At 42.8% G+C, this 16,289-nt stretch overlaps 1 protein-coding gene across 2 annotated transcripts; it reads right to left on the bottom strand.

Moving 5' to 3' along the window:
* Positions 1 to 825: 825 nt before the first annotated feature.
* On the bottom strand, positions 826 to 13,652 carry LOC119515748 (prion protein). 2 transcript variants are annotated; one of them, XM_037811889.1, is made up of 3 exons: positions 13,422 to 13,652; positions 10,865 to 10,963; positions 826 to 3,242 (listed from the first exon to the last, which is right to left on the bottom strand). In XM_037811889.1, exon 3 carries the CDS (start codon positions 3,230 to 3,232, stop codon positions 2,447 to 2,449), a length of 786 nt encoding a protein of 261 aa, XP_037667817.1. In that variant the 5' UTR covers positions 3,233 to 3,242; positions 10,865 to 10,963; positions 13,422 to 13,652; the 3' UTR covers positions 826 to 2,446. The 2 variants fall into 2 exon arrangements, with proteins under 2 accessions (XP_037667817.1, XP_037667816.1); XM_037811888.1 differs by having other exon boundaries at positions 13,418 to 13,652.
* Positions 13,653 to 16,289: the final 2,637 nt, after the last annotated feature.

Consider the following 16,289-nt stretch of genomic DNA (forward strand, 5'->3'; position numbering starts at 1 on the left):
GGCCCACCTGTGGTAGGATGGACAGAGAAGGGCCTGCACAGGTCCTGGACATTGGCTTAGGGCTTTATGAATGAGTGCTTTTGAGAATGTGTGTGTCATTTGTTTTAATAGTTTTGTGAATGATGGGATTTCCTGATGTAGATTCTGCCTTTCCTTTCTTAATACAAAGTTGATGCTCTGATCACTGCAGGATATTGGTATTTGCTAAGGTATTAATAAGTACAGAGATTCCAATCACTGTCACTTCTTGGGGTTACGTACTGCCTTTAGTAAATTAGTTGCAGGATACTACTCTGCTGAGGACAACTGCGATCGTCTCAGCCTGGTGCCTCACACTTAGAAAGGAGGGAGAAACATGCAGAATGGGATGAAAGATTGTGACAAATGAAAACAGTGTTGAATTTCAATCCAAAGAAAGTGATTGCAACCGGGGGCTCATGGGACCTGAGGATATTTTATAGCTTAGAGTCAGAGGGGCATAAAGTAGTTAGTTTCGAACTTAAGTTTCATTTTAATCAAGAAAATCCTCTATTTCTACATCTAGGACAGAAAGAAGCTTCCAGTGTGCAAGGACTGTGTACCTTCTGCTGCAACAGTCCCCTCTTTTTAAAAAAAATTATCCAGTGCAAAGCACACTTAGATATTTGCAGAGAAAATGAAGAGACAGCATAAATAAACTGCTGTGTGGCTGGAAAGTAAAAGTAAGGGCAGCATCATAGAATATCAGCCATCACCTGGGGTATGAGAACTGAGTGGGCCACTTTACTCAGACGAACCCCCAGGACGAGCCCGCGAGAAAGGACAAGCCCCGGTGAATGCCACTGCCAATGTCCCAGAAGATGCTCATTTGAGCTCCTGTTTAATTTTAGGCAGATAGTAAACATTTATAAATTTCTTACACATCAAAACAAGTTCATGCGAAGTTACAAATATAGAAAATATCAAGTACATGCTATTTCAAAGACCAGTTAATGGTGTACATTTTGGATTTTTATACAAAACTATTCAGTGCACATTGTAAGCACAAGGACCAAGCAAAAGGGTTTCTCACATATCGAGTTTAGTATATTACAAAAAACAGTTAATGCCTTAGATACTTAAGTGCTCTAAACAAAACTTGTTTGTCATATGCAATATATATATATATATATACTTTTTTTTACATAGACTATCCACACAGAGCAAGCCAATTACATTGCAGAATAGTAATATATCTATGCTAGGTGACAATATTGAATGATTCAGGGAATCATTTTACCTTACGTAAATAACATTAACAATTTCTTTTTCCACTTTTAATGGATCGTATGCATGTCATCTCCAATCTAAGATACATTTTTAGACTACCTCCCTATTCTTTGATTCAGTTACAGAAACTAAGAACTTGACCTAATTCTGATTTTTGAGTTATGAGCTAGCAATAAAGAAATGCAAACATTTTTCTTTGTACACTAACCATTTCTTCATTACGTAATCCTCTATGTTAATTGTGCTTTTAACAGCTGTAACTTCTTCTATGATAAAATCTCCTGGCTTCACCCAAACACATTAAAATTATTCAGATTTCCAGATAAATGAATAAAGATTTGCCTTCAGTGTCCAGAATCTAATTTAAATTTTTGCTGCCTTAATTACCTATAGTTTGTTACCGTAGAAAGGAATGCCACAAGTTTAAAGCACATCCAAAATGGGAGACTGCCTCCTAGGGATCCCAGAAGACTTTCACAGATACGTTAGTTAGGTTCATTTCCTGTGAAAATGTCCCCTGGTCAGAGTTCTAGTGTTAGATGATTATTTACTCTTGATGCAACAGCTGCAGCGTGGCCTGCACCACAACATGCAAAGTGCCATCGCAGTTCTCTGCAGACACAGGACCCACTCCCACCCCCTCCCCAGGCTGAGCCCACAGCCCAAGAGCTAAGGATTTCTAAATTTTTTTTCCTGAATGAGTATCATGTGGCCTCCTTCCAAATCTGGTGGCAATGCTATTTGAGCAGGAAAATGCAGTCAGGTTTTCTTAGATTGGATAAAAAAAAAATTTCTCCAGATTGCTAGGAAATCACTGCTAAGCTGGGGCATTGGTACACTGGGTTCTAGCTGGAGCATTTTAAGCATTTAAAAACTGTTTTGAGATTTGTTTTAGCTACAACCAGTCTAGCTAGACAAAAAAGAAGCCTCCACTAACCGAGGATCATTTGCTGTTACAGTCTTAGCAGCTCGGCATTAGCAGTGGCCTATTAAGGACTCGATCCAAGGGTCTTGAATAAATAGCATCCTGTGCTTACTCTACATTTCCCAGTGCCCATCAGTGCCAGGTGGATGAACCTATGTGTGACAAAGAGGAAAGCCAGAATGAGACACAACCACTAAAAGGGCTGCAGGTAGACACCCCCATCCCCCAACATGGTAAAAGACCAGCGAGATGGGGCACATGAGAAGACCTTCCTCATCCGACTATCAGGAAAATGAGGAAAGATAGGAGCAGGCCTATAGGATGGGAGGAGAAGAGGACTGCGCTCGAGCCTCGCTGGTAGGCAGCCTGGTACTCTGTCTTGTACTGGGTGATGCACATCTGCTCGACCACACGCTCCATCATCTTGATATCGGTCTCGGTGAAGTTCTCCCCTTTGGTGGTAGTGGTCACCGTGTGTTCCTTGATGGTGATGTTGACGCAGTCGCGCACAAAATTATTCTCGCTGCTGTACTGGTCCACGGGCTTGTAGTACACTTGGTTGGGGTAACGGTACATGTTTTCACGATAGTAACGGTCCTCATAGTCACTGCCAAAATGTATGAGAGGCCTGCTCATGGCGCTTCCCACCAGGTAGCCGCCAAGGCCCCCCACCACTGCCCCGGCCGCAGCAGCCCCTGCCACGTGCTTCATGTTGGTTTTCGGCTTACTGGGCTTGTTCCACTGACTGTGGGCGCCACCACCTTGACCCCAGCCACCGCCACCGTGGGGCTGGCCCCATCCGCCACCGCCACCGTGGGGCTGGCCCCAGCCGCCGCCACCGTGGGGCTGGCCCCAGCCGCCACCACCATGGGGCTGACCCCAGCCACCGCCACCCTGGGGTGGGTAGCGGTTGCCTCCAGGACTCCCCTGCCCTGGGTATCGGCTCCCCCCGGTGTTCCATCCTCCTCCAGGCTTTGGCCGCTTCTTGCAGAGGCCCAACTCACTCCATGTGGCCACAAAGAGAACCAGGATCCAGCAGCCTAAGTAGCTTTTCACCATGATGACTGATCTGCAAAATGAAGTGGATGTCAGTGTTCTGTATTTATATTGAAACCATCAGCGTCTGTTTTTGCTGCATAATGAATGAATGAACGAACAGCAACGGTGCTGGTTCCTCAGTTACAAATGCTCTGCACTTCTAGTCAGCAAAACTCTTTTTCCTCTAAGGACAAATTTGACCTATGCTAATTTCTAGTTCTGCTTCCTGGAAAATTGATAAAGGTGGAATGCGGCAACACTGCTTATGGTAAAAATAATCTCTGATTGGCAAATTGCATCTGAACTGGGAGAATTATAAGTGAAAAATACCTGGTTGGTTTGCCATGGCTTTGAGCTTTAGAGCAGTAATTTGTTTATCTGGGCATGTCCTTGGGGGACTCTGGAAGCTGCTATCAGGTTGTTCTAAGGGATCCTGGCTCCTGTGGGGCTTGGGGCATCTATGCCCAGGGGATCTCATTCCCTTGCATGGATCTCATTCCCTTGCACTAGAGCAGTCGCTTGTGGGGGCTGGGGGTGGAGACAGGGTCCTGGTTGCTGGGCAGACTGCTGCGAGGAAAGGACTCCCCCCACTGGAGAGGAATTTCTGGGTAAGCTGAGGCCAAGTGTGGCCTATGGACATCTAGTTAGGAAGATCTCAGGTGGGCACTGCAGCAATTAAATAACTCTGTAATTAGAGTACTTAACTAATTAATAATTATTAATTAATGTCATCCTTCCTTTGCAGGGATGTAAGCAGGGCTAAGGCAGTACCTGGCAGAAAGCAGCATATGAAATACATGTATATGTATATATAATTTATATATATATATATATGTATATATGTTTTTAGGATTTAATTTTTTGAAACCTATTTTATTGTGAAATATATATGCAGAAAAGTGATAAATTTTTAAGTACAGTTCGACAAGTAGTTATAGAGCAAATATCAAAGTATAGTATGGGTTACAGTTCCACAATGTCAGGTATTTCCTTCTGGTCATTCTAATACATTAGAATCTAAAAAGAAATATCTATATAATAATTCAGTAGTCATAATTATTTGATGAATCCTAACTTCTTTGTTACACCTCCTCCCTCTCATTTGATCATTCTCTCAGTCTTCAGGAATATTTGGGCAATGACCATTCTAACATCTCCATGTTGAAAAGGGGTGTTGACATTATGGTGTAGGGGAACGCAACTGGTTGATGTTCTGGGAGACACTGGTACCTCTAAGTTTCAGGGCTTATCTGGCATAGGGACAATCTGGAGGTTTTAAGTTTCTGAAAAATAAGCTTAGTAATTAAAACTTTTATAGAGTCTTAGATAGACTTAGCTAGAGTTTTCTTTAGGATTTTCCAGAATACTGTTGGTTGGGGCTTGGCATACAATGGAAGTTTGCAATATTTAGCTGAAGTTTGCATAAGCGTAACCTCCAGAGTGGCCTCTCAACTCTATTTGAAATCTCTTAGTCACTGAAACCTTATTTTGCTACATTTCTTTGCCCCCTTTTGGTCAAGAGGGCATTGTCAATCCCACAATGCCAGGGCAGGCTGATTCCTGGGAGTCATGTCCCATGTGTCAGGGGGACTTACACCCCTGGGAGTCTTGTCCCACGTAGGGGGAAGGGTAATGGGGTAATGAGTTTATTTGCAGAGTTGGCTTAGAGAGAGAGGCCACACCTGAGCAACAAAAGAGGTTCTCTGGGGGTGTTTATAAGTAGGCTTAGCTTCACTATTACAGTAATAAGTTTCATAAGGGCCAAACTAAAGATCGAGGGCTTGGCTTATTAAATTGAGAGTCCCCAATGCTTGAGAGAATATCAGGAATTTCCTAGTTTAATTTAATAGTTCCATGTTTTTTCTCCCATCCCTCAAGGGACTTGGCAAATATTTCTTTATTATCTGCCCCAAATACTCTGGAATGTATCAGGGTATTACATTAAGCTAAACAGAATCACCCCAGATCTCACTCCCTATTCTAGGCTCCATGTATTTAGGTTGTTTAATTAAACTGGCCAGACAGGTTAAGTTAGATAGTGTGCTACAGAAAATTTAAATTTTGGAAAAAATAAACATCTCTTCCTTTGGTCTCACAAAGAAGTTGAAGTTTTAAAATACAGACAATAGCATATGATAGATATTTAAGTGAAGGAATTAATGTCCCCTGAATACAGAAATGCCAAGAACTTCCTCAAAGGGATTCTCAATATAATTTTATTGGAAATGGGAAACATTGAGCATTTTGCAAACTCACTTGCAAATTCATCTCTCTGTCTCTCTCTCTCTCTATGCACCCAAGTACATACCTGTCCTCAAGGTGGGGTAAGAACGGCAGGCACTTGGCTCTCAGAATGAGTTTTAGTTCAGTATTTACTGCTTATGGGTGACTTATTTTCTTCTAATTTTTAGTACAAAAGAAATACTCCTTATCTAAAAGGGCTAACAGTTCAGGAAACAAAACAAACAAACAAACAACAACAACAAAAAACAAAACCCTTCTGGATGCTAGTTTATGACCCTTTGTGGAATCTACATTCAACAAAGTAAAAATCTCCTTTCAGATGAAAGATCTCACTAGCCTGGGTCTGAAAGCAGAGGTCAAACTGTCCTCACGTACCATTATACGCCACAGCACAGAAGCACTGACGTTAGTTCTGTCCCCTATTTTCTCAAATATTAGAAAATGAGTTTTCACATCCTTCAGAGCTAAAGACTAAATTGGAGAATATTTATAGGAAGAATCATTAACCTAATAAATGAATTAATTTTTTTTATGCTTCTCCTATCATCATTGAAATCACAAGTGCTCCCTTGGAGGAAATAAGTAAATTAAAATATATTTAAAAGTTACAAGCGGAGTTAAGTCAAGTCAGATCAGGCCAATTAGGATTTCTGGAGGCTCTTCTGGGCAGGGGTCCTGGGACATGCTGACTGGCCTCTTTCTTGCACCCTGCATCTCCCAGCACCCCATCTTGTGCAGGCCTGCTTCCCTGGGTACCTCTCCATTTTCTCTTGGGACCCAGCTCTCACATTTGTGTTCAAATACCTCAGGGAACTGAACTAGGGATTATTATTACCTCAGTTAATAACTCCCAATCTAAAGGGTTTTTATGACAACAACTTTTTCATTCACCCCTGTGAGCCAAATCCAGCCAAATTTGTAAATATTTATTTACAAAGCATTTCAAGACATTCTATTAAGCATTTGATAAAGGTCAACACCTATTTACATTTTAAAAATTCTCTTAGCAAATGAGGAACAGAAGAGAATGCCCATAACCTGATAAAGGTTATATAACAAAAACAGCAACTGCTTTTTGGGATAGACTTTAGATGCATTCCCTTTAAGAGTAGCAACAAGACAAGGGCGTGCACCATCTCTAGACTGGAGTTCTTGTCCAATGCCAGGTGCAAAGAAGTAACAGGTGCATGAATTGGAAGAAGAGCTGAAGGTGTCATTTTTTGCATTAGTGTGATTGTCTATGTAGAAAATCCAACAAAATCAACAGAGGAAATATGAGAACCAATATTAGAGCCCAGAAGGGTTGTGGTATATAAGATCAGCCTACAAAAATCAGTAGCATTTCTCTGTACCAGCAATAATTAACTAGAAAAAATAATAAAAAAGTAAGTTATCATTCACAATTGCAACCAAACTTTAAAGTATCTAGGAACTGACTTAACTGAGAAAAGAGAAAATCTCCAAAGGGAAAAAAATATTACAACTCTAAAGGACATAGAGGATGACCTAAAAAAAAAAGATGGAAAGGTATTCCATGGTCTTGGTTGGAACAACTTAGTATTATAAAGATGTCAGTTATCCCCAAATGAATCTATACTTTCAATGACATGCCAACCAAAATTCCAGGTGGACTTTTTTGAAGAGCTCAATAAGATACTATTTATTCTAAAATATACACGGGGAAATAGATGTACATGGATAGCAAAGTCACCTATAGAATGGAAAAGTAGAGGGATTTACGTGACAAGAGGAGCTATCAGAAGGAGAAAGCCCACACGCTCTCTTAACTGAAGGTCCCTCTAATGTGTGGAACAGGACAAGAAACAAGCTATCACCATTCTTATTTTAGATTGTTCTGGAAGTTCTAGCCAAGTATAATTTTCCATCTGGAAAATCCAGGAAAATCACCCCCAAATGCCTAGTTGTTTAGGGATGGCTTTTTTTTTTTTTTTTTTTTTTTTAATCATCATTTTATTGAGATATATTCACATACCACGCAGTCATACAAAACAAATTGTACTTTCGATTGTTTACAGTACCATTACATAGTTGTACATTCATCACCTAAATCAATCCCTGACACCTTCATTAGCACACACACAAAAATAACAAGAATAATAATTAGAGTGAAAAAGAGCAATTGAAGTAAAAAGAACACTAGGTACCTTTGTCTGTTTGTTTGCTTCCCCTACTTTTCTACACATCCATCCATAAACTAGACAAAGTGGAGTTTGGTCCTTATGGCATTCCCAATCCCACTGTCACCCCTCATAAGCTACATTTTTATACAACTGTCTTCGAGATTCATGGGTTCTGGGTTGTAGTTTAATAGTTTCAGGTATCCACCACCAGCCACCCCAATTCTTTAGAACCTAAAAAAGGTTGTCTAAAGTGTGCGTAAGAGTGCCCACCAGAGTGATCTCTCGGCTCGTTTTGGAATCTCTCTGCCACTGAAGCTTATTTCATTTCCTTTCACATCCCCCTTTTGGTCAAGAAGATGTTCTCCATCCCACGATGCCGGGTCTACATTCCTCCCCGGGAGCCACACTCCACGTTGCCAGGGAGATTCACTTCCCTGGGTGTCCGATCCCACGCAGGGGGGAGGGCAGTGACCTCACCCCTCAAGTTGGCTTAGCCAGAGAGAGAGGGCCACATCCGAGCAACAAAGAGGCATTCAGGAGGAGACTCTTAGGCACAAATACAGGGAGGCCTAGCCTCTCCTTTGCAGCAGCCGTCTTCCCAAGGGTAAAACTTATGGTAGAGGGCTCAACCGGGATGGCTGTTTTTGAAATCAATATATAAAAAAAAATCAGCGATCCACAAAATGAGCTCTAACTAGTTAGAGAATTTAGTGGCGGGAAAACATTCCATTCATAATGGCAATAAAAAATTCAAAATATCCAGGATTTAATCTAAAAATAAAGAGTGAGGCTTATATGGAGAAAGCTACAAAACTTTACTGAGAGGCATAAAGACTTGGAGAAAGAGAGAAAACCACATTTTTTAAAAAGGAAAACCGATATTGAAAGATACCACTTTGGCCCCAAATAATCCATACAGTCAACACAATTTCAATCAGAATTCACATTGACTTAATTAAAAAAATATATATATTAGATAGTAAGAAGATTAAAGAAATTTTTGAAAAAGAAGACAATGCAGGGAGCACTTGCTCTGCTAGATATTAGAATGCATTATAAAGCAGCAATAAATACGATAATGTGGCATTGGTGCATGAGCAGATGACACAGCAATGGGACTCAAGAGAAGGCACAAAAAAAGATCGACTGATTATCCCATTAATCCTTATTCCCATTTATAGATGGCGATTAGGAGTCAGAGCCTTTCAACTCTGCAAATAAATTCATTACCCTCCCCACTATGTGGGCCATGACTCTCAGGGGAGTGAGCCTCCCTGGCAATGTGGGACACGAATCCCATGAATGAGCCCGTCCCTGGCATCGAGGGATTGAGAATGCCTCTTTTTGACCAAAAGGAGGGAAAAAAGATAACAAAATAAAGTTTTAGGGGCTAAGAGATTTTAAATAGAGTTGAGAGGCTATCCTAGAGGTTACTCTTATGCAAGCTCCAGCTAGATATTCCAAATGCCCACAGATGCCAAGCCCTAACCAACAGTAGTTCTGAAAATACTAAAGGATACCTAGGTCCCTATCTGAGAGTCTATCAAAGTTTCACCCCCTAAAAGTTTACTTTTCAGAAACATAAACCCTCCAGAGTGTTCCTATGCCAGATAAGTCCCAAACCCAGAGGAAATAGCCTCTTCAAGAACATCAACCAGATGTATCCCCTTTTCCCATAATGTCGACACCCCTTTTCAATATGAACAAGTTAGGGTGGTCACTGCCCAGATATCCCTGAAGATTAAGAAAGTGATGAAACAAGAGTGAGGTAGGTAGCAACTGGCAAGATAGGATTTAACAAAGGCTTACGAATACTGAGTCTTTATATAAATATATATATATTAGTTTCTAGGGTACCAGAAGAGCTAGAAGGAAATAACTGACATGGTTGAACTGTAACCCATAACATGTTTTGAAATTTTCTCTATAGCTACACATTTCTGTATGTATATTTCACAATAAGGAAATAACTGAAATTGTGGAACTGTAACCCATTACATTCTTTGAAATTTGCTCTCTACTTGTTAATTGTACTTTGAAAGTTATCACATTTCTGTATGTATGCTATATTTCACCATAAAAAAGGTTAAAAAAAAAAGAAAAAAGAAAAGTCAGGGCCTTAAGAATGGTTTAAGGTGGGGGAGCTGGGATCCAAATACAGTGAGCAAAACCTTCCATTCCACTAAAGAACACACTGGAGCCAAACTTCCAATGCTCATAATATATTATGACTAAATTTAATTGGTTAAATTGGAAAGAGGCAAGGATCAAACAGTGCCTACCCCCCATCCCACACGTACTGCCCCTACCCCCCAGGAAAACTTTCCCGAACTAAGTAGAATTCATTTGTCCTATTTTAATCTCTTCTAATCTCTTCTTTAAAGAATCTGATAAAAGCTGTACAAAATTTTGCTGAGTTTTGCGGTGGGGGTTTTCACTGCAGCCTGAGATGCATCCTGGATTGAGTAGGACAAAGAAGTCCCCAGTTTGGCCCGATGTCAGAATTACCTGAAGAGCTTTTAAAAACCAACATTGCTGGAACTTGTCCCAGTTCAATGGCCTGATAACTAGCAATGGGCTTTGGAAATCTATAATAACTTCTCAGGGAAATTGCACTCCTAGCCCAGCTGGGGAATAGGTCCCCAGGAGCTAACGCTTCACATTTTATGAAGCTTTTCATAAAAGGGCACATTCTCCTTGAATGCACAACACTGTAGCAGCAAGTAGAATATAATAGGAAAAAAAGGATACCAGGATTGTTTAACACATAGAGGAAAAAATTCTCCCAACTGTAAGAACCAGCTGCACACACTGTTCACTCAAGCATTATTTTATAATGCTCTGGCCATCACCGGGTTAGATACCGACATGTTCTGAATGTTTAATAGGCAGCAGTTACAGCCATGGAAGAAGAAATAAGATCCGAAAAGTGAGAATGGATTAGGTAAAACTACAGTTTAGAAAACCCTTTGCCTTGGTTTTATCAGTTGGTTGATAGTCATGTTCAGTGCTAATGTGATACAGAAATATTTCTTAAATAATTATTGTTGTTATATTATTTCTAAAATGGTTGCTTCCTTATTTAATTCAGTGTAACTAGAAAAAAAGGTGTGGTCCCTTCTCTGCAAAATCAAGCTGCTTTTATAAAAAATGATGATGCAATAGGTGTGAGTTATATATAGGCACAGCCTTTCCCAACCCTCATTTTCTGTGGCAGCTGGTGACTTTCAACCATTACAAGACCAAAGAGATTCTGCAGGGTACGTACAATCTGTTGTTGCTCAGCTAAGCTGGACAGGTGCCTCCAGGAAGACAGAATGCTTCGGCTTGGCTGAAACTGTTGAGTTTTGAAATATATTCAGAAGCCCTTAAAAAATAACAAAAAACTAGAATTGATAAACAAATCTAAGAACTGTTTCTTTAAAAGAAAAATCTAATACATAAATCAATAAACCAACTATTAAATCAATTCAAGGAAAAACAGAATATTTGGAAAAGGAAGAAAGGCTACCTAAAAATTTTTTAAAATTACGAGGAAGCATTATGCACAATTGCTTATAAATTTGAAAGCTAAGGGAATGATTTTCTACAAAAAAAAAAAATAAAATCGAAACTATCAAATAATTAACCTCTTTAATCCCGACCGAAAGGAAAAAAACAAAACAAAACAAAACACCTAGTCTTGAAGGATACAATGGCAAAACATTTTAAACATTTAAAGAACTGGGAAGTCCCATATAAATTGTTCTAGAACAAAGAAATTGATGAAAAGTGACCCAATTTAATTGAAGAAGTAAATATGATGCTGTTCCCCCTAAAAAGGATTTTCCCTCTCTCTTTCTCTCACACAGAAAACTGTGGGTCCATTCCATTTTAAGAATTGAGACCCCTAAAATATTAAAAAAATTACATTATAGTAAAAGCAATACAGCAAAAAGAAAATTAAAACAATTTATAATTTCTATTAAAACATTTATTGGGATTTTCCTTTCAGATTTTCCACATGTGCATCATGTATGAGTAAGTAGATAGTTTGGTAACCTGTACTTTGATGTGTCAGTTTCTTCCATATATCACAGGATCCATAATCATGATTTCTGATGCTTACATAATGTTCCTTTCAGGTAGTGTGTCATGTTTGCTTAGCTACTGTCCTACTTGTTACACATTTAGGCTGTTCCCCAGTTCTAATTTTAGATCAAGCTGCCCTGAATATATGCCTGCATATGACTTTGCTGTTGTTGTTTCTTCCACTGCAGGTAAATTCCCAGGAGTGGAGTTCCAGGATCTAACTTCTTAGAGCATCACCCAGTGGCTTTAGGGAGGGTGTGGACTGATTCACAGAGACATCAGTGGGGTGTGAATAGGAAAAGGAATAAAGACATATATACCAAGGGATCAGCTGAAGGAGGTATAGTTTCCTCCATTTTAAGAAGGGACAAAAAGATCAGGAAATCAAGAACAACGTCCAAAGTCACAAGTTAATTCCAAAGCCGTCTTTCTAACCCCCAAGCTCTGCCTGTCACCTCCCTGTACCTCTCAATAGCCAAGTTTCAGGGCAACCTCCAACATGGGTTGCTGTTACTATTACTGTTGTTGTTTGTTAATTTAATAGATGTAAAATAACCCAAATTTGCATTTTTATTCTGTAGATAATTCATTTCACAAATTACCTATTATAATCTTGATATTTTCCTCTCACAGTTATGAAAACCAACTGTCATATCAAATAATATGCAAAAACATCCTAGTTCTCTTTCTTTTTATTTCTAGTTCTTTTTCATTGAGAGCATCTCAGTGTCTGCTTAAGCAAAACTGTTCTTTTTCATTGATTTTTTTCTTCCTTCTTCAAATCTGAGATAATTCTTTCAGAGTCTGACCCTTTAATTCAATTTTCTGTTTTTATTTTTCTTTTAATATGATTTGCAAAAAACCTTTCAACCTACTTAGTCTGGAGTTTTTTTCTTAAGGAAAAGAGAAACGTATCAAATGTCCAGCATGTGGAGAACAGTTATTTGAGGGCGGACTGACCCGGGTCCCCTCCGCAGATTCCTTCCATCGCCAAAGGGGCAGGAAAGAATGTGAAAAGCGAAGCCTGCGGGGCTTCCATACACCCGGGGCCGGTAGGGGCCACCAGAGACTGCTCTCTAGGCGGGGACCTTAAGGACCCGCCCCAGGTGAGGCCCGGTCGCGTGGATGGAGGCTGGGGCCTCCTCCGGAGGAGCTCAGCGGCGGGGGCCCCCGGGCGTTCCCGGGCTCGTCCCAGGGCGAGCCTGGAGCATCTGCCCCCACCCCGCGGGGTGGGCCCGGCCTTGCCGAGAGGCGCCCCGGTCCACCCCCGGCCTTGGCCCGCACGCTCCGAGGGTCGACCTGCCGGCGGGGAGCCAGGACCCCGCGGGCCCCACGAGCCCCCTCCCTGGTTTTCCCGGTCGAGCCGGTTGGTGGCCCTCCTCGGCCGTTACCCCGCTGCGTTAGCCCCGGCGATCGCCCCACCTCCCCCGGCCTGCGGCCCCGCGGAGGCGGCCATCAGGCCCCCTCGGTACCACCGACATCCCCCCACTTTCAAATACAAGCGGCTTGCCTCATTATCCAAAGCAAATTCCCGAAGGGAAGCGATGGGCTGGGGCAGGCCTGGCCCGCGCGCCTCTCTCCCTGCCCGCCTCGCCGTCACCCGCCGCCTCGGACCTGCTCGGCCGTGGCCCCTCCCGCCTCGGTCTCGAGGCCTCCGACTGCTGCCCCCCGCCGCACCCCAGCTGTCAGGACCCCCGCCGCACCCACGCGCCCGCGGCCTCCTTCTTTAAAGAACAACAAGGCTGTTTACCTGCCTCGGTCGGGAGCAGCGGAGAAGCAGCGCGCAGCGCCGCGGCTGTCAGAGACTGGCTCCGAGGGCAGGCGGCGCGCGGGGCCGTGGGCGGGGAAGGGAGGTGGTGGCGAAAGGAGGTGGCGGGGCTCGCCGGCAGAGGTCGGCGCGGGGGCCAATAGCCTGGCGCACCCACTGGGGGCCACCCGGCCGGGTTTACGTGAAGAGTCTTGGCGGCCCTCCCGAGCAGGGCAGGGAATCTGAGTCATCAGAAACTGAGTTGGGATTCGCTTAAACACTGGCATCAGCTCCCTGACGTGGCTCATTGACTGTAAAAATCATCTTTAAAGGGAAAATTGGGCCTAAGGCCTCAGCTCTCCTGTTACGCAATGGGGAAAAAAATGAAAGGTTAGGGAATGAGAAAGCAATTTCTGGAATTTTGGTAGCCAGAACTTTCTAAAGAGGAAAAGAAAATGCTTCTCTGGATTGAGTCCAGTATTAAGAATTTTTGCATAAACCCGTAAAATTTGAGGCCTGTTCCTTCATTTACTCTCTGCTCCTTCTTATATGCAAAAGAGATGATTTAGATTATTGATAAATTCACCAATGAAGAAGACACACTACAATTTAACAGGCACACCCTTTACATTACCTGAGGTATTTTTTAGGCAACAGAATGGTGTGTTCTTGTTCACTCCTGCTGAAAAATTAGTTAGAGGTTTGTCTCATTTCAAGGATGGCCAGGGATGAAGTGATAGAAGGACAGGAGTTAGTTAGGGAGACTTGTTCCGGTTTGCCAATGCTGCCATTTTGCAAAAAACACCAGAAATGGATTGGATTTTATAAAGAGGGTTTATTTGGTTACAAAGTTACAGTCTTAAGCCCATAAAGTGTCCAAAAGTCATCAACAATAGGGTACCTTCACTGGAGAAAGGCCATTGGCATCCGGAAAGCCTCTGTTAGCTGCGAAGGCACGTGGCTGGCGTCCACTTGCTCCCAGGTTGTGTTTCAAAATGGCATTCTCCAAAATGCCTCTTTTAGCTGCAGCTCTGAGGTCCTTCTGTTGGTGAGCCCCTTTACAAGACTCCGGTGAACTAATCAAGGCCCACGCTGGATGGGCAGGGCCACACCTCCATGGAAACATTCAATCAGAGGTCACACCCTAACCAAAGGTGTCACTCACAGTTGGGTGGGTCACATCTCCATGGAAACAACCTAATCCCGATATCCCATGAGATTGGATTAAAAGATCATGGCTTTTTCTTGGGGGACATAATATATCCAAACTGGCACAAGATTATATAAATTATTACCCAAATTAGGGCACTTTAGAGAGGGAAAGGAGCACTAACGTGAAGGCAAGACAATCGGCATAAAGCAGAACTGTCCTGGGGAAAATGGGACCTCTACTGCCCTCCTTATGGATGAGAGGCTCCTTGAGCCTTGTTAGAAGAGAGGTTTGAGAGTACTGAGGCACTCCCTGGAAACAGGATTTTGGACAGAATTCCTGTCCTCAAGACCCATCACTCAAGTGAGAGGGGAGAAGCCAGGGAGAATTGTACACAGTGGAGTTGATGGGAATCAGCACCAGGGGTGATACTGATGTGTATGTGGATGGGAGTGTTGCGGGGGGCGACGCAGAAATTAAGATTAGAGACAAAATATCTTTGAGAGACTGGGAGCAGGGGACACACCGCCTGTTGGGCGAGTGTGTGAGTCCTGTTCCCAAAACCCTTATTTATTACGCTTTTAGGGTAGAGTAATGCTTTACTGTGCACGTAGACATTTTCCCATGGTTGTTTACATCAGTCTGCACATGGCTCTTATCTTAATCTCAAGGACAATAACAGAAAACAGTCCTTCAGCCACATTCTCACATCCGGGCATACTTTAACGAGGTGTGCCTTGACACTGTTCTATCTCGGCAGGGTCCTAGTGTTCCAGGCCCCCACCTCAAGCATGTGGGAAGGAGAGGAGAAACTTCAGGCCCTGTTTCCCACATGGGAGGTTCAAGGGTCTGCTGGCACAGGGAAGTGGGAGGGGCTGGAAAACATGGCCACTGGACAGAGATGATTCAGTCAAAAGGGAGGATGGGATAGCGGCCAGTTAGAAATGAGCATTGGGCAGCAATGCTGAGGCTAAATCCTGTTAGGCTTTTAAAATGATTAGGTTGACAGTGCTCTTAGAGGCTTACCTCTTTTCCCCAGAGGTGGCTTGTTGCAGGGTGAATGGGGAGCAGTTAAGCATCTCTGAGTCTCCCGGAGGCTTTGGGGCTGCTGAGAGGAGAGCTGGGGTGGGGCTGGGAGAGGGTAGCCAGAGTCAGACAGGCAGTGGGCTGCTTCCCCCTGGCAGAAGGGGACTTTGTGAAGCTTGTTCAGGAATTGCTAAAACCCAGCCTTTTCTTGAAAGGATCATGTGCCTGCAGGTAGACTACCTCCCTAGGGAAAGAGGGGAGAGGAAAACAGCAGGGGATTTCTGAGGGATTAGAGAATCAAAAGGAACCAAATAGGGCCTTATGTCCTATTCTGGTAAGACCCCAAAATTTGCAGCTTAAGACAACCATCATTTTATTATGCCCACTGATTGTGCAGGACTGGCCTGGGAGAGGCTGAGTGTACTGATGTGAATGCCGACACATGGCTTCTCCGTGTGGCTGGCTTCTTTGCAGTTCAGTGCCTGGGCCGCCTGATGAGGAGGCTTGTTTGGCTAGGGGACCTTACCCACGAGCAGAGGGGAAGGGGAACCTGTGGTTAGGCCATTCAGCTCCCACCCAATTTTATCAGCTGTCAAGGCAATACTGGATATCGAACCTCAATTTCAAGGCCTTACACAACCACGGAGTTGGTGGTCTGGCCTGTAGATTTAAAAAACAAAACAAAATGAAACATTTTTT

The sequence above is a fragment of the Choloepus didactylus genome, chromosome 19 (genome assembly GCF_015220235.1).
Source record: "Choloepus didactylus isolate mChoDid1 chromosome 19, mChoDid1.pri, whole genome shotgun sequence".
In the NCBI taxonomy this organism is placed as follows: Eukaryota; Metazoa; Chordata; class Mammalia; order Pilosa; family Megalonychidae; genus Choloepus; species Choloepus didactylus.